Here is a 20741-nt window from a genome sequence, read left to right on the forward strand (position 1 = left end):
GCAATTGGCTAGAATTGGATTTATATCGTGTACTTGGTGTTGTTATTCACAACATGCACATGCTTGCACGTGCAAAATCATCCAATACCAGGGTGAGAGAGCAGGTAGTGGTGGGTGCGTACTGCTTGACACCCTGGGGACGAGGTTGGCCTGTCTCTATAATTATTATTTTGAAGTTCAAAGAACAATAGGGATAGGGAACCGGACTAATTATAAAGTATTTCATGGTCCTAAATTCACAACGCGCCGCCACAGCTGCATTCTGCTTGACATCGCGCAGTACGCGTGACGCGCGCGCCAACATCCATAAAGGAATTAGTTATGACTATACTCGCGAGCTGGACACTCCATTGTATAGCTAGAGGGGTGTTTTGAAGAAAGAAAAACATGAAGTGAAGTTTTTGAACAAATTCCCCTTTTTAGGAAAACAAGGCTATACTCTGAACAGGTTAATAGATCACGTTTAAGTTAAGTAGATTTGTTAAGTAGATGTTTAGGCTTAACATTGTCAATTGAATATCTAGTATCTAGGCCTAACGCCTGCATTATTGTATATTTTCTGCAAATTCATCTTGGTGTTAATGGTCACATTTTAGTTAATCAATGTAACTCAAATAAACCTGTAAGGGAAAATGACTTTCAATCTATATTTATACAGTTGAACCAGGAAAACCTCCAGAGTCCATAGAAGTAACCATACGAAAGAAGACCATAGGCCTACAGCCAAAGGGGGTAAAGAGAGAGGAACAAAACAGAAAAAAAATATGATGATAATGTTTTGTTTCTTAGACCTGTGGAATTTACTGATAATTTACTCGATTTATCTCGAGTGAACAATATCTGAAGTAGTGAAAAATATCTCGACAGCAATTTGAGACAACAATTGGCCGAAGTGAGGATAAGTCGACCATCTCCTAATTGAACAGCATACCGTGGCCTTCATTTAATCATTGCTGTCCAGGCTGCTGTCCCTCTCTTCGCCCGTGTTGGCTGCATAATGGTTGCTCCAGTTAATTTGAAAGTAATATTTATACTTAAAACAGCAGAAACACGATATTTTAGAGAGGTTTGACAGGAGTGTTCGTACTTAAAGGCATTAGGCTTATAGTCTTGCGCTTTTAATTTGCCTCATTCTTGCTTCTGCGCATCCGCGCATATAATTTGAATTACATGTGATAAGTGAACTGGTCTATTGCCTTTGGTTATTAGATAACGACAGGTGCCCTTCCTATTAAAGTAGCAGGGAGGAGTCTTTAGCAACATTGCATCAGTATCTTCGTCTTAGTACTTTCTTTTCTTTTTGACCTCAGAGAGCTTTTGGCGACGACGAAGACGAAGGCGTTCCCCACCCCCACCAGGTAACCTATAAGTGCAATTATCAGCCAAAGTTGAAAATAGAATAAATTTCACGATTACTTTTGTTTAAAAGTAAGCTGAGCTCATGCTCTTTCGGGACTTAAATCACAAGTCGAATCGCAAGTCAATCGCAATCAGTTTGATTCAAATTGATTGTGACGGAGGCATTCCGTTGCTAATATTGATCCCCATCCTTATGATTTGGCGTGTGATTTGATTTTTGATTGAGTTGTGATAAATTGTTTTGATTACGACTCGGCAGTTTACATTTTTGTGTTTTTATGTCTACTACACTCATCTTACTTGTATAGCAACTACATTGTACCACTGTATTTTCCCTATAGAGGGCGCAATTCATCCTCTAAAAGTGAACACCACTGATCTCATGGAGATCAGTGGTTCACACACTGATCAGTGTATTCACTCGATAGCCTACCCACAGTTCCCCGCGATAAAAGCGACGTTCAAAAAGGCGGACGTTTAGGATGGTGGATTGTTAGTAGTAAAATATCCTTGCCTAATTCTGGCATTTGTGTAGGAGTTTTTCTAGTTTGGAATTATTGTCTTCATTCTTTTTATTCTTTTCCGTCTTCGTCTTAAATGTGAGTTTTGTATCCATACCAATCATGAACACTATATCACCTAATACAGTAATAGTGTACAAATGCCCCCTTCTGACATGTACGTTGATCAATAAACAGGCCCAGATTAAGTGTTTCGTATAGGCCCTATATAGCACCATGCAGTGTTCGTGGCCCTCCACCCTAGGCACCGGCACCGAATTCATGTTGATGCAGTTAAGTACAAAGCACTGTTCAAATCAAGCCAGGCCAAACTGGTGAAGGCCCTAGCTTCCTAAACGTGGGGACTGTTACGTACATTGTGTACTTTGATCAGAACTATAATGCAAGTCTAGACGCTCTATAGACGCTCTGTCGTGCGATCTGAGGCAATTTCTGACCACTCTAACCAGTTAAAAGCAAAAGATCATCATTTAAACATTTTCGAGTTTGGAGTCATTTGATCAGCTGTTCTGAGCTATAGAATCTACGGAAGCGTGTATGACCATTTGCGTTACTGCGTTACTGAGATAAAATATCTTGGAAACATGGAATTCCCTGAAAGGCTATCACGGAAACGTGGAATACTGTGACAGGTTATCGTGGTAATGTGAAATACCGTGATAGCCTATCACAGAAATTTGGAATTCCGTGACAGGCTATCATGGAAATGTGGAATACTGTGATAGCTCATCACAGAAACTTGGAATATCGTTATAGCCTATCACAGAAACATAAAATTCCTTGATAGGCTATCGTGAAAGCATGTAATTCCACGATGGGCTGTCGTGGAAACGTGGAACCTTGTGATAGGCTAACGATATCATTGCATTTCGCTTTGTCACGATAAAACATCCCGGAATGCCATGTTGCTGAGATACCCTATCGCTGCATTCCACGTTTCCACGATAGCATATCACGGAATTCCACTTATTTATGATAGCCTATCACGGAATGCCACGTTTCCACGATAACCTACCACGGATTTCCACGTTTCCATGATAGGCTTTCATGGAATTCACCGTTTTCTTGATGGGCTATCGCTGCAATCCAATTAGTTGTAAAGATATTTTATGATGGAACTCTATGTTTCCAAGATATTTTATCTCAGTAACGCAGTAAATATCATTACAATGCGCCGTGAATATCGGCACATATTTTCCAGTATGCATAATAATAGTCAGTTTTGAAGAGCGCCGCCATTTTGAAGATGGGTCCCAGCCCCCCCCCCCGAAAAAGAGTACGAGTGCACAAAAACGGATACGCCAGTGCCCGTAATGTAATAATTGACCACTCGTGTTATACCGACCCGATTTACTTCAGATATTTCATTACTGGTCAATGTGTATGTGTACATATCGGGTCGGTATTACACTTGTCAATTATTACATTACGGGTCGTAACACGAGCGCCCTAAAATTCCCATTACCTTAACCATCATTGTCACAGACTAGTGCAGGGCCAGTTGAAAATGTGCCTGTTCGGGAGGGGCAAATTGCTTGACCGCTGGAATTGGTTGCTTGCAGCGTTTTTGAGAACTGCTCATGCAAACAACGCACACGATTCAATGGTAGTCACAGGTTGAACGCACACTCACATGTGCAAGTTGAACGCACATTTCTTTTTACATGTGGACAGACAATAATAGAAATGAGAAAGAAAAGTGTGATATTGTTCATTTACCCATTGTTGATAATGGAATAGCCCCCTAGTGAAGTACCCATTGTTGATAATGGAATAGCCCCCAGTGAAAGTCAGCCAGCTCTATCGTCCGTCCCCCCCCCCCCCCCCCTACAAACAGGACGCTGGGATACTCTGATGAATTCACGCTCTGATTGGTTGGATTTTGCGTGACCTGTGACTTGAGCGTCATTACGGTCATGACTCTGCATTCGCTCGTACCCCCCGCCCTGCAAAACAGGACGCTGGGATGAGCTTCACAGAATCTTGTGAAGGAAGTAGCCTATGATATAAAGCATCTGGCTGCAGCTGTTCAAGACCGCAGTTAGACAGTGTGCGAAATGCTATCCGAAAACTTCCCATACAAACGCGCACATTCCATTCCGGATGTGAATTCTGTTTCATTGCGGACCACGTGGACAAAATTTTGAGCGTCGCATAATGCAATCCGACCGTTCGTGATTCGAAACGGAGCCTGAGAAAGTGACGGAAAGTTTACAACACAGATAAGTTTTACAGAATTTCCTACATTAAAACGCTTTTCAACGAAAAAAAATCTCTGAACTGGAATAAAAGAGTAATGAATCAGTCTTAACGGCCGTTTTAAACCTTGCAGAATCATCCAATACTAAATGGCTCTCCGGTACGTACGATGAGTGCAGTAGACTCCACTCGCGTGCTCCGCATGGAGGGATTCTACTCGGAGAACATCCCTCCCTCCCACTGAGGGCTCTCTCCAGCTGGGCCCAATTTCACGGCGCTGCTAAGCACACGATTTTCTGCTAATAGAGCCTCCGTCTATTTCATGGAGACCATATAAGCATAAGCACAGCAAAAGGCACGCTTACTTAAGAGGAAAAAAATTGCCTAATCCAGTGACGTACAATAGAAATCTCCATGCTCGAGCGAACGTTAGCTCATCCTCGCCGTAAAAGAGTGCTTAAGGTTAGCAAATTTTTCTGCTATGCTAAGCACAACTTTTCTGCTAACTGTTAAGCAGTGCCGTGAAATTGGGCCCTGCAGATCCTAAGGCCGCTCCGTCCGACTTGGCTATGGCTGGAATAACACACGGCTCTATGGAAAGTGGCTGCAAGACAGTCATTTGATATAACGGCCGAAATTTTACTCAAGAAAAGAGGCAGAATGGCGGGTGGATTGTGTGGCATTGTGGGTAGGCTATTGCGTGAACCCATAGCGAATGAATTGCGCCCTATAGGAATTGGCAGCAGACAGTGTGGTGGTGGACGGTGTCAAAATGACAGAACGTTTTACTGCATTATCAACCCTAACCTTTTCTGCCCAGTCTGCACCCTGGTTTGTTTGATTTAGACTAATTTTTGTTTTTAACCAAAACGTCAGACACTACCCCGCCGTCTTTTGGTTCAACATGCCCGGGATTCGTCACCTACACCACTAGCGAGGCAGACGGCCGTCGTGTAGTCACCTACAGTACTCCTCGGGCCACCGACGACCGGGGAACAGTCACCGTCAGGTAAAACAAAATGAAGATTGCATTGCATCAGGTTCAAGAGGCTGACAATTGACGTTTACGTGCTCAATGCCAAAGTATAAAGCCTGATTGCCGTGAAAAAGATTGTTTGCAGTTTGGCATTTTGGAGTCCTCCTTCTAAGAACCATTTAAAGGTGTACGTTCTTCCGGATATTACCAAAATTAAGTGCTTCCTAGAATTTATTATTATAGGGTTTCCCGGCTATTTTAACACTTGTATCACACGAATTCCCTATATCGCTACTTTAATTTCGTCCCCAATCATCGCCCAGCTCACATCTCAATTTGAATTTCAAAAAGTCACCACTAGATTTCATTGAATGTTCAGTGTATTTCAAATTTTTAGCATACCGATTCGTCCAAAATCTCTGAAATTCGTCTCGTGAAGCAATCGGCGTTGAATTGACAAAGCAAATTCGTTTTTTGTCATTCATTTTCATGTTGATATCATTACATTTCGTTTCTTGTGACTTAAAACGTTACAATTAAAAATGTGCCCAATCTTTGGACTTATTTAAAGAATTGTTGCACATTAATTAAATTTTAATTTTTAACAAATAATTCCTTATAAATGAAAGAAGTTACCTGTAAGTTTTGAGTTTTCTTTGACAATTAACATTAAAATCAGAAATGGAACTTTCACAATATGCTCATTGTTTAGCATATGGAAATAAAGCATTGACATCAAACACCTTCGCAATGTTTCTCTTTGATATATGTATATGAATAGAACAACAGAAATAAGATATGTCTATCAAAGAGCAATTTTCATTAAGAAGGTGTTTGACCTTAATGCTAAGTGTCCATGTCTTATTGTGAAATGTCAATTCATGACTCTAATGTTAATTGTGAAACACAGAAATAAAAATTCATACCTTATACAGCTAACAACTTATATTTATACATAATAAGGTGTGTTGAAATTATCATTGTTTTAATGCGCACAATTCTTCAAATAAGTCTAAAGATTGGGCGCATTTTTTATTTGTGTTCACTTTAAGTCACCAGAAACGAAATGTAATGACAACATGAAAATGACTGACAAATAACGAATTTGCTTTGTCATTTCAACGCCGATTGCTTCACGAGACGAAATTCAAAGATTTTGGACGAATCGGAATGCTAACAATTTGAATTATACTGAACCTTAAATGAAATTTTGTGGTGGCTTTTTGAAATTCAAATTGAGAAGTGAGCTTGGCGATGATCGGGGACGAAATTAGTATTTATATAGGGAATCCGTGTGATATAGCCGGGAAAACCTATATTAGCCAGATTTTAAAGGTCTACATGGGTCACAGGAAATTCAGATAAAGTTTTTTATGGACTTGCGTTACTCGAACTCAAAATGAATACTCATCTATCTAAAACAACTAATCCCCATTTTGGGAGTCCCATTTGGGAGTCCTTAATTATTTATTTACAATTTTATAATATTTTATATAATTTTATATAATATATATTGTATATTATTTCAAATATTATATATAAATTTAATAACATTTGCAGCTTTATGCAGATTAATACATGGGCCTACATTGCAAGAAAATGTTCCTTTGAAAGTTTGAATTTGTTTCCATGGCAATGTTACATTTTTCAATGTAAAGCTTAGTTGCAATAAAACGTGAACACAATATTACTACTTCCCACTCAGATTCAAGACGTTTGGGATTTAACTAAATACATATATAATTTCCTTTTAGTTTACAAACAATTAAAAACTTCCTTTGAAGTACCAGAAAAATCAAAATATTAATATTTCATATTATAACCTTGTTAACAATTCAGAAAACAATATAAAACTGTTTGATAGCATTTCCTGGAATAAGCTGAGATAATTGCGGTGATAGACAGATAGAACAAATACAAGAAAGTGGAGCTTCTGAACCCAAAAAGAGAGGAGATAAGGGGAAAAACGAAAGGCTAATGGGATGGTGGTGGGTTACTTTTCATCGGCAAAAGTTTGCCTTTTCTCCGGTCATACGTCAGTGCATGGTGGAATCGAGAATGACGCGACGCCAACTTCCTGGGGTAGTCATGATGCCCCTGTAAAAATATGTGCCTACCTTTCATAAATGAGTAAACTTTACACAAACTTCGTGAAAGAAAAAAAAACAACAGATGTGGTGCCACCACAAACTCATTGTTTTAGAGGCGTGAGGGGCATACTAACTGCCCACACATGTTGATTGGCCCTTAACCTATATAACATTATTTGGTAACACTATGACTTGCACCAAAGGGCATGGGTAAGTACCGATAGGCTAACAAGTTATATAGGGTTCAACGTGTGTACATGTACCGGTACCTATATTATCATGCACATCTATACTACAATCGCGAAAATGATTCGGGGGCGCTGCCATTTTCCCGACCGGTCTCCCGTCCCCATCGCGCCCGTTGGCCGCGGGGGATGCGGAACGGGGCCCGGCTATTTCCACCCTATTTCTATCTCCTATTTCCCATAATTCCCTTCCCCATTGGACCGCGCCGGCCATCTTGCGTATGGGCCGGTGTCACATGAAAATTCGACTCCTATGAAAATCGGACCCCTATTTCCCTATTATTGGTTGATCCCTCGCGCGCAAGTGACAGGTCACTCTCCCGAAATGATCCTAAAAATAGCGCAGTATCGTACTCACGCGTGCGCAGTACTACCAATGAGTCCACATTTCATGGAGTCGCATATTCACGCTACACCTGTCGTGCCACGTATACGTATACGTTCGTATAGAGGAGCATGCGCTGCATGCAGCGCATGCAACGGTATTCCATGTGTTCTTATTCCTCCATGATGCAACATGCAAAGCTAAAGGCATGCTTGCCCCACATTTCCTCAGCACTACTAGCTTCGTTTGATGGTCGTTTGATGCATTGATTATGCTACAATTTTCTCTTTCAATGGTAAGTCCGATTTGTGCTATGACACTCCAATAGTAGATTATAGTTAGTAGTAATTCTTTCGAACACCTCTGGCAAAGGATTATAAGTATTCTTTCGAACACCACTGCTGGCAATGACAATTGTTGTCTGTGAAAAGTGTGACCCAATCGCGTGGGCCTCGGACATGGCGATCGTGTAGTATTTAGTAGGGCCCGGTTCCTATAGGGAACAAAATCCACTTTAAAAAAGCCCGACCAAAATAGTTGGAGACATTCTCAATAAACAGGTATGTCATAGATAGAGGGCCGGGTTTTTATTTTTTTAGAGAATATTTTTTTTTTGGGGGGGGGGGGGGAAATTACGATGACAGCACAGCGAAAACACGCAACCCGAAAATAAAGATGGCGATTACTGCGCGATGTGCTGTGAGCACGCACGGCGCGCAGAATCGTAAGGCACAAGCCGCGCAGGAACAATTGATTTGTAGCTATTGTTAGCCGATGTATTTTTTTTTACAAGTTTTCTTTGTTACTCCTTTACACAGGACTCCCGATGACACCCACATCACATGACCAGCTCCAACCATGCTCCAAGCATGCTCCAGTGCATGCTTCAACCAGTTCCCAAAGCAAGAATCTCGACTCAAGACGAAGACGTGACACACCTATTCTTTCCAGTTCATCTGCAAGATTCCTGCTTTTTCTCTTTACCCATTCAAAACACATTTTTCTTCTAGCCATAATTTTATTATTTAGAAGTCATGAAAATGAAATAGTGCAAAAATAATCACTCTTTTCTGCTGTTTTATGTCCATCCTTTTTTAAAGTTATATCCTTGGCTTAGTTGTACCCAAGAATAATTATGGAATGATTACCCGTCTTGCTTGAAAGTCTTTCATGGAATGTTTTTGCCTATGCTAAACAAGCCTGGACCGACGTCCCTTGCGAAAATCGCTCCGAAAATTTACTACAATTATATCCCCTGAGTTTTGTCGAAGTACTACCCTGTAATGAATGCAAATACATTATTACTAAAAAATTCGTGTGTGCATTGTACCTGATTTCATTTTCACAATTTTGTAATAAATACATTTAACATGTGGTGCTTGACATAATTATGAAGTGCTCCAATATGTCCTTTCTTATAGTTTTACTCTCTTCTGCAAATAAACGTGTTACAATACTTTGCTCTACAACCCCATCACCATAATAAAAACACCAACTGTTATAATGACATTAACTACTACTTAATACATAAGAAACACCCCCTTCACCATAACGAATATAAATTGTTGCCCACTTCCCCGGAAATATAAGTGACCATTCACAGGTGTAACATAAGTAGGCATGGGCGTCACAAGGGGGGGGGGGGCAAGGGGGGCACTTGCCCCCCCCCCCTGGAAAAGCAAAAAAAAAAAAAAAAAAAAGGGGAAAAAATGAGTTAAATTTTACATTTTTAATGAGTTGGGGGGGCTAAATGTCCGTGCCCCCCTCTAAAACTGATAAATGGAGAATGTGTTGAGAAAAACAGGCATATTTTTGGCAAAAATATGTTTTGCCCCCTTTAGAAAACAAATCCTGGCGACGCCCATGTAAATAGGCCACACAATATCCAACCCCCACCCCCACTGGCTTCCCCCTCCTCTCCTCTGTAGTGAGAACGATGAATACGACGTTGTAAAGGCCAAGATCAAACCGCGTTTCATCTAAATTACCAAGTCCTTTATGGTTTGGCACCTTGAAAAATCAATGTTCAATTTGACTGGACAATATTCCAGCACAACAGTAGTTATGAGCTTTATATACATGTAATGAGACATTGCATGAGACAATCGGTCGGCAATAAATACTTAATTTCATTCAACTGTTGACAGCAAGACCTTCCTAATCGGTGCGCAATTTAAAACAACATTTAAACGGTATGAATCCCAGCACAAACATAAACCTCCACAATATCAGCGATTTCAATATCACCATCTCCCCTCTATAACAAAAAACATTTCTCCCCGTCCCTGGAAATATTTCTCCCCATCCCCGGAAATATTTGTGACATGGTTGACGGGTTGTACGGAAATTGGGCGTTCCGACTAGCACCCTTCACCCTAGCTAGCCCCTTCCCCTATATTGACAATATGTCCTGGACCCTCGCACAATCTCCGCAGGAAATGTTATGTGCGCGCACGTTGCTAAACGCAAATACAACTTAAGTGAGACTGATGGCGAGTCCAAATAGGCTCGCGTGCAGCAGAGCGTCTGATTCTTTATTTGACTTAACAATTGTTTGGAGTTATTGGAGTTTAAATTATCGAGATTTCACTGTATACAGTAATTATTACGAAACAGTCAACTCCACCCATCTAGCGGGTGCCGCGCGAAGCGCGGCATCCCGCTAGTCTATACTACAATCACGAAAATAGTTGGAGGGCGCTGCCATTTTCCCGACCGGTCTCCCGTCCCGCCCGCGCCCGTTGGCCGCGGGGGATGCGGAACGGGGCCCGGCTATTTCCACCCTATTTCCCATAATTCCCTTCCCCATTGGGCCGCGCTGGCCATCTTGCGTATGGGCCGGTGTCACATAAAAATTCGACTCCTATGAAAATCGGACCCCTATTTCCCTATTATTGGTTGATCCCTCGCACGTGACAGGTCACTCTCCCGAAATGATCCTAAAAAAAGCACAGTATCGTACTCACGCGTGCGCAGTACTACCAATGAGTCCACATTTCATGGAGTCGGATATTCAACACCTGTCGTGCCACGTATACGTATACGTTCGTATAGAGGAGCATGCGCTGCAGCGCATGCAACGGTATTCCATGCAACATGCAAAGCTAAAGGCACGCTTGCCCCACATTTCCTCAGCACTACTAGCTTCGTTTGATGGTCGTTTGATGCATTGATTATGCTACAATTTTCTCTTTCAATGGTAAGTCCGATTTGTGCTATGACACATTATAGATAATAGTTAGTAGTAATTCTTTCGAACACCTCTGGAAAAGGATTATAAAAGTATTCGTTCGAACACCACTGCTGGCAATGACAATTGTTGTTTGTGAAAAGTGTGACCCAATCGCGTGGGCCTCGGACATGGCGATCGTGTAGTATTTAGTATGTAGTAGTAGGGCCCGGTTCCTATAAGGGAACAAAATCCACTTTAAAAAAGCCCGACCAAAATAGTTGGAGACATTCTCAATAAACAGGTATGTCATACTCATCATAGATAGAGGGCAGGGTTTTGATTTTTTTAAGGGAAATTTGGGGGGGGGGGGGAATTATGATGACAGCACAGCGAAAACACGCAACCCGAAAATAAAAATGGCGATTACCGCGCGATGTGCTGTGAGCACGCACGGCGCGCAGAATCGTAAGGAACAAACTGCGCAGGAACAATGTATTTGTAGCTATTGTTAGCCGATGTATTTTTTTTACAAGTTTTCTTTGTTACTCCTTTACACAGGACTCCCGATGACACCCACATCACATGACCAGCTCCAACCATGCTCCAAGCATGCTCCAGTGCATGCTTCAACCAGTTCCCAAAGCAAGAATCTCAACTCAAGACGAAGACGTGACACACCTATTCTTTCCAGTTCAACTGCAAGATTAAGATTCCTGCTTTTTCTCTTTACCCATTCAAAACACATTTTTCTTCTAGCCATAATTTTATTATTTAGAACTTAGTCATGAAAATGAAATAGTGCAAAAATAATCAATCTTTTCTGCTGTTTTATGTCCATCCTTTTTTAAAGTTATATCCTTGGCTTAGTTGTACCCAAGAATAATTATGGAATGATTACCCGTCTTGCTTGAAAGTCTTTCATGGAATGTTTTTGCCTATGCTAAACAAGCCTGGACCGACGTCCCTTGCGAAAATCGCTCCGAAAATTTACTACAATTATATCCCCTGAGTTTTGTCGAAGTACTACCCTGTAATGAATGCAAATACATTATTACTAAAAAATTCGTGTGTGCATTGTACCTGATTTCATTTTCAAAGTTTTGTAATAAATACATTTAACATGTGGTGCTTGACATAATTATGAAGTGCTCCGATATGTCCTTTCTTATAGTTTTACTCTCTTCTGCAAATAAACGTGTTACAATACTTTGCTCTACAACCCCATCACCATAATAAAAACACCAACTGCTATAATGACATTAACTACTACTTAATACATAAGAAACACCCCCTTCACCATAACGAATATAAATTGTTGCCCACTTCCCTGGAAATATAAGTGACCATTCACAGGTGTAACATAAGTAGGCATGGGCGTCGCAAGGGGGGGGGGGCAAGGGGGGCACTTGCCCCCCCCCCCCCGGAAAAGCAAAAAAAAAGAAAAAAGAAGGGAAAAAAATGAGTTTAATTTTAAATTTAATGAGGTGGGGGGGGGGGCAAAATGTCCCTGCCCCCTCTAAAACTGATAAATGGAGAATGTGTTGAGAAAAACAGGCTTTTTTTGGCAAAAATATGTTTTGCCCCCTCTAGAAAACAAATCCTGGCGACGCCCATGTAAATAGGCCACACAATATCCAACCCCCACCCCCACTGGCTTCCCCCTCCTCTCCTCTGTAGTGAGAACGATGGATACGACGTTGTATAGGCCAAGATCAAACCGCGTTTCATCTAAATTACCTAATTGTACAGTTGGTGTATACGTCCTTTATGGTTTGGCACCTTGAAAAATCAATGTTCAATTTCACTGGACAATATTCCAGAACAACATTAGTTATGAGCTTTATATACATGTAATGAGACATCGCATGAGACAATCGGTCAGCAATAAATACTTCATTTCATTCAACTGTTGACAGCAAGACCTTCCTAATCGGTGCGCAATTTAAAACAACATTTAAACGGTATGAATCCCAGCATAAACATAAACCTCCACAATATCAGCGATTTCAATATCACCATCTCCCCTCTATAACAAAAACCATTTCTCCCCGTTCCTGGAAATATTTCTCCCCATCCCCGGAAATATTTGTGACATGGTTGACGGGTTGTACGGAAATTGGGCGTTCCGACTAGCACCCTTCACCCTAGCTAGCCCCTTCCCCTATATTGCAATATGTCCTGGACCGTACCCTCGCACAATCTTCGCAGGAAACGTTATGTGCGCGTACGTTGCTAAACGCAAATACAACTTAGGTGAGACTGATGGCGAGTCCAAATAGGCTCGCGTGCAGCAGAGGGTCTGATTCTTATTTGACTTAACAGTTGTTTGGAGTTATTGGAGTTTAAATTATCGTGATTTCACTGTATACAGTAATTATTACGAAACAGTCAACTCCACCCATCTAGCGGGTGCCGCGCGAAGCGCGGCATCCCGCTAGTCTATTAAATTCCAGAGTGATTTCATAATTACAAATACACAACACACAATGGTAGCCCCAAACTTTAACATTAATTTGGACATTATTTTAAGGGCCAAGGAAATCCAATTTTACGGGGGGGGGGGGGGGGGTCATATGACGCTTGGACGCTGAAACAATTTACAATCACATTTTATGGCAATTTTAATAGTTTTCAATATAAGTCTTTCTTGTTTTATACTTATACAGGTTGCGACACTGCATATGCCGTTGGGTCTGTCAGAAAAAAAGGCATAGGAAACACACAATGCATTTGTAGAAGTAACAACAGTCTTTCCAAGACTAACTGTTTGCGATAGCTTCACGTCTGATTTTTTTCTCGTGAATATTAATGTATGTAGGAATTAGCTTCATTCGTTTTATTATGTGGGCACATTTTCCCCAGGGTAGGCATAATAAGAATCCCGCCCCCTTTTTTTCAAAATGGCTGCCACGCCCCTAAAAGTGTATGTTCGCGATGGCGGTACTTCGTGGTGCATGTCGCTGACAGTATGTTGGCACACGGAGCCCATGGGGCATAAAGGGGGCCATGCACTGCTACCACTGATCCCTAATTGCATGTATTTTGGCACTTGATAGGCCAACTTCGTGCCCAGGGTGTCTAGCAGTACGCACCCACTACTACCTGTTCTTACTGTTGGAAACGAGGTCCGAGATAAAGCATCAAATTAAAGGTTATCTCATCATCTTTCATTGTCTGTTCAATTTATTGGGGGTAATGCAATTACTTTTGGGAGAAATTTCTTTCCGAAGATGATCACCCCTAAAAAAAAACCCTGAAGCCAACGCCACTTTGAAAAACGGTCCGTGGCAAAATAGAGCGCTTTTAGCCGTTCAAGCGTCGCGATAAACGTTCTTATTTCGTGTAAATACTCAGTAAGCCATATAATCCACGGTCAATTAAAAAAAAATAGGCCTATATACTTTTTTTAATTTTTTTTAATTTTATTTTATTACCTTCATTGCACAAATACATTAGAAATGTGATGCAAAAGGGTAACCCCGAACAGGCACACAGGCCCACTAAATGGGGACCCTTGTTCACACATCAAAACCGAAAAACAGGGGACAAGCACAACAACAAGCAAACAACCGAAGAAAACAAAGAAATACTGTTCAAAGAAATAAAATCACAAAAAGAAAAAGGAAAAACTATACAATTAAAAACGGCCAAAAATTATTGCACTAGCATAATACAAAATATACGGGTGAACTTTACCCAAATTACACATCACTGGCTAGTGAGCAGTGGTCAAGTAAGCCCGATTTAAAAAAAAGAAAGAACTTGTGAATTTCTCAGGCTAGATGGAATTTCGTTCCAGGAGTTTGTCCATTGTCAAATGTGTCCATTGTCCATTGTCCTTGTCCATAAGTGGCGGTCGCGAGTTAATAAGTGGCGGCCGCCACATACTAAATGGCGGCCGCGCTGCGTATTGAAAATTTTTGATAAGGAACTCATAAGGAATAAGGATACGCAAAGGTGTGACAGGGGCTTTAATTACTGCTGGGCGCATCCATGTTTGTGCACAAACCTATGGAGACCTAGAAATTTTGTACGGCTTTTGTACGGCTATTTGCATATCTGCGCTTGTATTCCATACCAGTGCGTTATCGAAGCCAATACGCCCAAAACCGAAACGCACGATCAGCAAATGCGCGTGTCATTTTTCTCTATGCAAACAGCGCAACGCGTGCGCGTATTCGCTGCAGATGCTTTTTGCTGTCACGTTTTTTTGAACCGCCAATGGTGTTTGCGGCGTATGTTCTACTTGCGCGTTGCATGTATAGAGAACACTTTCAAAATTCAATCCGCATCGTATTTCATTATGTTCTTCAAACACGCAAATGAATTCAAAATGTCTGCGCCCAGGATGGCTTCAAAGCGTCTCCGCGCGCAGAATGACGAGTTAGCGCTCTAGTAATTTAATATAGCTCTATGGTTTGAACCCAAGTCTGCGGCGCGCTCTCTTTGGAACAATACGCGCTACGCGCACACGAGCATCCATTTGCACATTAATACCGCGCCGTGGAAATGGTATTTTTGTTGCTAATGGTATAGTCTTACGGGTATAGTACTTTTGGCCGTGCACAGAAAGATAGCAAAATTGAAAGTAACATGTGACTCGCTCTCGGCCAATCAAGACACAGAATCTGTGGGTGAGGTGTTATGAAGTCGAATATTCACGCTACAACCTAACAACGTTCTCACTGAGCCAAAAGACCGCTTGCAGACGCGTTCGATAATCGACGCGCGAAGGCGCGCGACGCCATGTTGTGGGTCAAGCGCATATCTATCCATGCACATTTTGTCCCACAACATGGCGTCGCTCACATTCGCGCGTCAATTATCGAACGCGTCTGCAAGCGGTCTATTGCTACGCGATGTCGCGAAAAGATCTGACGCATAGCAACTGGGCGTGCGTGTGCGTCGTGCCAATGAGGGCGCGCGCTTCGCCGAATAACAAAACGAACTGCTAATTTAAATTTTCTACGGTGCGTCTTAAGAAGCACCGTTGGAAAGGCCTTTTTTCGTTTATCACTTCAAAGTGACAGCTTGCCAGAGAAAATAATTTCACAGGGAGTTTAGTCCTCTTACTATCTTTCAATCAAGTATGTTTTTCAACAATAATTACGCCAGTTACTTTTCGGATAGCTGCAAATAAGGGAATAAATGTGTGCTCCGGAGGTTTTTATCACGCTGTTTAAGACTGCTAAGAGTCTGGGTGCTGATAATTACCCGAGCCGGAGGCGAGGGTATCAGCACCCTGACTCTAAGCGGTATTAAACAGAGTGATAAATTTCGACCGAGAACATATTTATTCCCACTTTATAACTACCTTTTCGGTAAAACAAAATCAAATAATTCGTTCAAAAAATCCCGATTTTGTTCAACAAGTTCACTTCATGCTTTTTGAAACATCCCTCTAGCAAAATAATGAAGTGTTCAGCTGGCGAGTAAGATGTAAACAACCCTTTTATGGAGATTGACGCGCGCGTAGCATGTTCTGCGCGATTTTGCGCAGAACGCACCTGGGGCGTTGCGTTTTGAATTTAGAACTATAAAATTCTGACTCGCTGGTAGTGTTGCGCATGCCTTCGTGAGGATTGTGAACGTTCAACCAATGAAACAGTAAGATATGGTGGCCCTGAAGGGACATCGCATATCGCAAACGTGTGCGCATACGTATGCGATGTTGCGAAATTTATCGCGAATGTGTGCGCACACGTATGCAATGTCGTGAAACAATTCTCGAATATGTGCGCACACGTACGTATGCGATGTTGTGAAACAATTCGCGAATATGTGCGCACACGTATGCGAATTTGTTTGCAATGTCGTGAATTTTATTGCATACCTTGTCGCATACCTTTCAGTAAAATTCCTAATGAACTGGGGAGTTGTAGCAGCTAGTCTGGAATCTAGACGTACTGTACTACTGTTAGATATAAATAGGGTCTGACTAATAAACCTTCGCGCGCACGCTGTTCCTCGTGCAATCGTTACTACTAGTACTGTCGAGCGCAAACTTGCTACTTGCGCTAGTTTGAAATTTGCGCGCGCAAGTTTCAAACTTGCGCGCAAATTTTAAAGTCCCGAACTCCCCAGTTCATTAGGAATTTTACTGAAAGGTATGCGACAAGGTATGCAATAAAATTCACGACATTGCAAACAAATTCACATACGTGTGCGCACATATTCGCGAATTGTTTTACGACATCGCATACGTGTGCGCACATATTCGCGATAAATTTTGCGACATCGCAAACGTGTGCGCACATATTCGCGATAAATTTCGCGACATCGCATACGTATGCGCACACGTTTGCGATATGCGATGTCCCTTCAGGGCCACCATAGTGAGAGGCACTTGATTTTAGGAGTCCACATTTTATTGTGACACTAAAGAAGTGTTTAAGACCAGCTAGCCATGTCTTTATCATCCGTTTAAGACCGGCCATGTGACGGGCTCTCGACCAATAGGAATAGCTAAACTGTCTGAGGTATTTATGAATGATGGATTATAGCTTTAAAGATATAGCCCATCATTTGTAATTTGTGCGTTTTGTTCGTTTGAAGCAACAAAAGTGCTCACTAAAGGGAACTGAAAAACTAACCTGATGAGGCTTCAGCTAGCTCAGCTTCAGCTGTATATTCCGAGAAAACAGCATTCTAGGATCTCAATTTCAAATCAAAAGTTGCTAAACTCATGTTTTGAATTACGCCTGAATTCAGCGTCCGAGACACATTCTCGCTGAGCCAAATGCAGCTACGCGATGTCGCGCACTGATCCGACAAATTATAGCAACCGGTGGTGCGTGTGCATCTTGCCAATGCTTGCGCGCGCTTCGCCGTTTAACAAAACGAACTACTGATTTAAATTTCCCTACGGTACATCTTAAGAAGCACAGTTGGAAAGGCCTTCTTTCGTTGATTACTTCAAAATGACAGCTTGCCAGAAAGAATAATTTCACAAGGAGTTTAGTCCACTTACTATCTTTCAACCAAGTATGTTTTTCAACAATTATTACGCCAGCTACTTTTCGGATAGCTGCAAATAACTACTATAACTATAACTGGACTATAACTTAAGCTGAAGCGTGCGTGCTCAATATGACGCAAACAATGCAAAAAGGACGGGCAAACTCACGTGCATTGTAGGGCGATACCATTGTCCAGTATGGGTAAATAGCACTGCATACCATATTTCCGTATGTACACGTGATTGGCTACACGGGCACATGCATTTTGTAGTCGACTAAGCGACCATGGTAGGCGGTCGAATGAGCAACCTCTGCAAGGCGATACCATTGTCCAGTATAGGGGTGAATATCTGCGCTATTTTTGGCAGCTTTTTCGAGAACCACTCGCCCAAACAACTTCAAACCCGGGAGTGTGCGTTCAACCTGTGAAAAAAACACCATTGAATCGCGTGCTTTGTTTGCATGTAGTTCTCCGACTCTGTAAGCATGCAACCGAAACCAGCGGCAAAGCAATTTGCGTTCCCGAATAAGCACATTTCAGACGGGCACTGCACTGGTTTGTTTTACTGATAGATACATACTGTGGCGTCCGTGCCGGTCGGCCGCCAGAGGGCACCAGCGCGGTTCCACGGTGGAGCCGCGCAGTGGAGCCCCTGGTGGCCAGCCGGGGAAGCACGTTCTTCCAGGCGGCGCATGCGCAGGAGTATTGTTGTGGCCTCGTTGCTGAAGAGAATAGTTGTGTTTTGCAGTGTACTTTTTTGTGAGGAATAAACAGCCTAGAGCCAGCAGAAACGAGTATACCTGTGTTGGAGTCCTTTTTGAGTGCGTGTGAGGAACCCCAGAATCGATTTACGTTACATTGGTGGCAGCGGCGGCACGCAGAAGGCGGAAAAACAGGTATTTTTTCAGAGATTTTCTGCAATGAAATCAAGAGATCACGGAAGTCTGGCACCCAACTCGCCACACGGCGAGGAGGCAGGCTGGAGTGCGGGCTCACGGAGTGGGGCCCATCTAGTGGAGCGGCCGGTAGTGCTTTCGTCACGGTGGACGAGTTGGAATTCTTCTTGCGGGATAGTCCGGGGAGTTTTGGTGGGAAGAAAGGGGAAACAAAGGGGTTTCTGGGACAGGATTTGCTCGTGAGGGAGGATGTGGGGAATTGTAACGTGGAATTTCGGCGGATATGTCACCGGAGACACGGAAGGAATATTCCTCCATCTTGGAAAACTTCGAGCAACGGTTCGGCGTGACAGCACAGATTCCGCTACACCGGGCACAGCTGTCTATGTGTACGAGGGGCCGGGACAAGTCACTTGGTAGCCTAGGACAATCAATTCGACGATTGGTCTTGAAGAGCTACCCGAAGTTGCCCACGCAGGCCCGTGAGGATTTTGCGGTTGAGACTTTCCGCAATGCCCTGGGAGAAGAACAGCTGCAGCGTCACATCTTCTCCAGGAAAGCGACGACTTTGACCGAGGCAGTCACTCTCGCGACCGAAATGGAAGCATTTCTGGAGTCGCAAGCGCAGAACAGAAAAAGGAAACTGATGGCTAGGGACGTGAGGTCGGTAGCCCAGCCTCCTCCAACCCCTGCCGAGGAACCCAAATCTACCCCCCGGGCCGTGTATACACCAGGTGCGCATGCCCAAGTGGAGTGCTATGGGTGCCACGAATTTGGACACATCAGACGGTACTGCCCCCATTAGAATTGGCAGTCTGCCTCCTTCCAGCCACGACCACAGAAAGAGGCAACACCGAAACTTCCTGTGCCGGAGCCGGCTGTTCGGGACAGACCGGCCTCGGGTGGGACGTCTAAGGCAAATTACGTGGCGGAGAGGATCGCGGGGTAACCAGTGCTTTGCCTCCTAGACACTGGAGCAACAGTGAGTCTGATCTCGGAGCAAATCTACAACGCCTGGCCCGGTGCCGAGAGACCGAACCTCCTTCCGTCATCTCCAGCTCCGAGGATGGCGGACGGCAGCCCCATGCCCGACAAGGGGGGGGGGGGGCAACTTCGACCTACAAGTGGGGGATCTGCGCGCAAACCACACCTTTACCGTGGCCGATATCGAGCTTGACGTGATACTCGGAATTGATCAAATTCTTGTCAAAGTATCATTGCGAATGGCGATGTGGAGACAACGCTGTCATCATTAATGGGAAGGTGGTCCCCTTGGGAGGTGTTACGCACAAACCCATGGTGGCGAGAGTGCAGGTGACGGAGAACATGATAATCCCAGCTGGTCACGAGGCGATCGTCACGGGGCAGATAAAGACTGAACCACGGGTGGGAGTCGGGATGGTTTACCCAAGCTAGGAGGCTACGGACCATTGCCGGGTCGCGGTCGCTACCGGCCTGGTTGACACAAACGATGGAACCGTGCCGGTTCGGGTTTTCAACCCGACGACCGACCCTGTAATGCATTGACCACAGCACCCGTGTTGTGTTATCCGAATACGACACATCGCTACGTCCTGGACACAGATGCCAGCTACTGCACCATCGGAGCAGTGCTGTCGCAGGAGGGAGACGATGGTGAACGAGTGGTTGCCTATGGCAGCCGCACCCTGTCTAAGGCTGAACGCAATTACTGTACCACTCGGAGAGAGTTGCTAGCCGTGGTTCATTTGGTTCACTATTTCAAACATTACCTTCTTGGTAAACGGTTCCTGCTCAGAACGGATCACAGGTCGCTGCGATGGCTGTTCAACTTCCGCGAACTTGAGGGGCAGACGGCCAGGTGAATTCAGAGGCTTGGATGCTACGAGTTCGATGTGGAACATCGGGCAGGTAGGAAGCACACGAACGCCGATGCCGTCTCCAGAATCCCGTGTGGCCAGTGTGGGCGATCCAAGGAAGCAAGTCAGGAATGCTTTACTAAAGAAGGCCCCCTTGCTC

At 43.3% G+C, this 20741-nt stretch overlaps 1 protein-coding gene across 2 annotated transcripts in view; it reads left to right on the top strand.

Moving 5' to 3' along the window:
* Nucleotides 1-20741, top strand: part of LOC119731231 (sushi, von Willebrand factor type A, EGF and pentraxin domain-containing protein 1-like) — a 131834-nt gene that overhangs the window by 26020 nt on the left and 85073 nt on the right. For both annotated transcript variants that reach the window (XM_038204319.1, XM_038204320.1), the window contains exons 2-3: nucleotides 1311-1358; nucleotides 4956-5088. In XM_038204319.1, the coding sequence (XP_038060247.1) occupies nucleotides 1311-1358; nucleotides 4956-5088 (181 nt within the window). The remainder of the gene's footprint in view (nucleotides 1-1310; nucleotides 1359-4955; nucleotides 5089-20741) is intronic.

This window comes from Patiria miniata, unplaced genomic scaffold (genome assembly GCF_015706575.1).
Source record: "Patiria miniata isolate m_02_andy unplaced genomic scaffold, ASM1570657v1 HiC_scaffold_23, whole genome shotgun sequence".
In the NCBI taxonomy this organism is placed as follows: Eukaryota; Metazoa; Echinodermata; class Asteroidea; order Valvatida; family Asterinidae; genus Patiria; species Patiria miniata.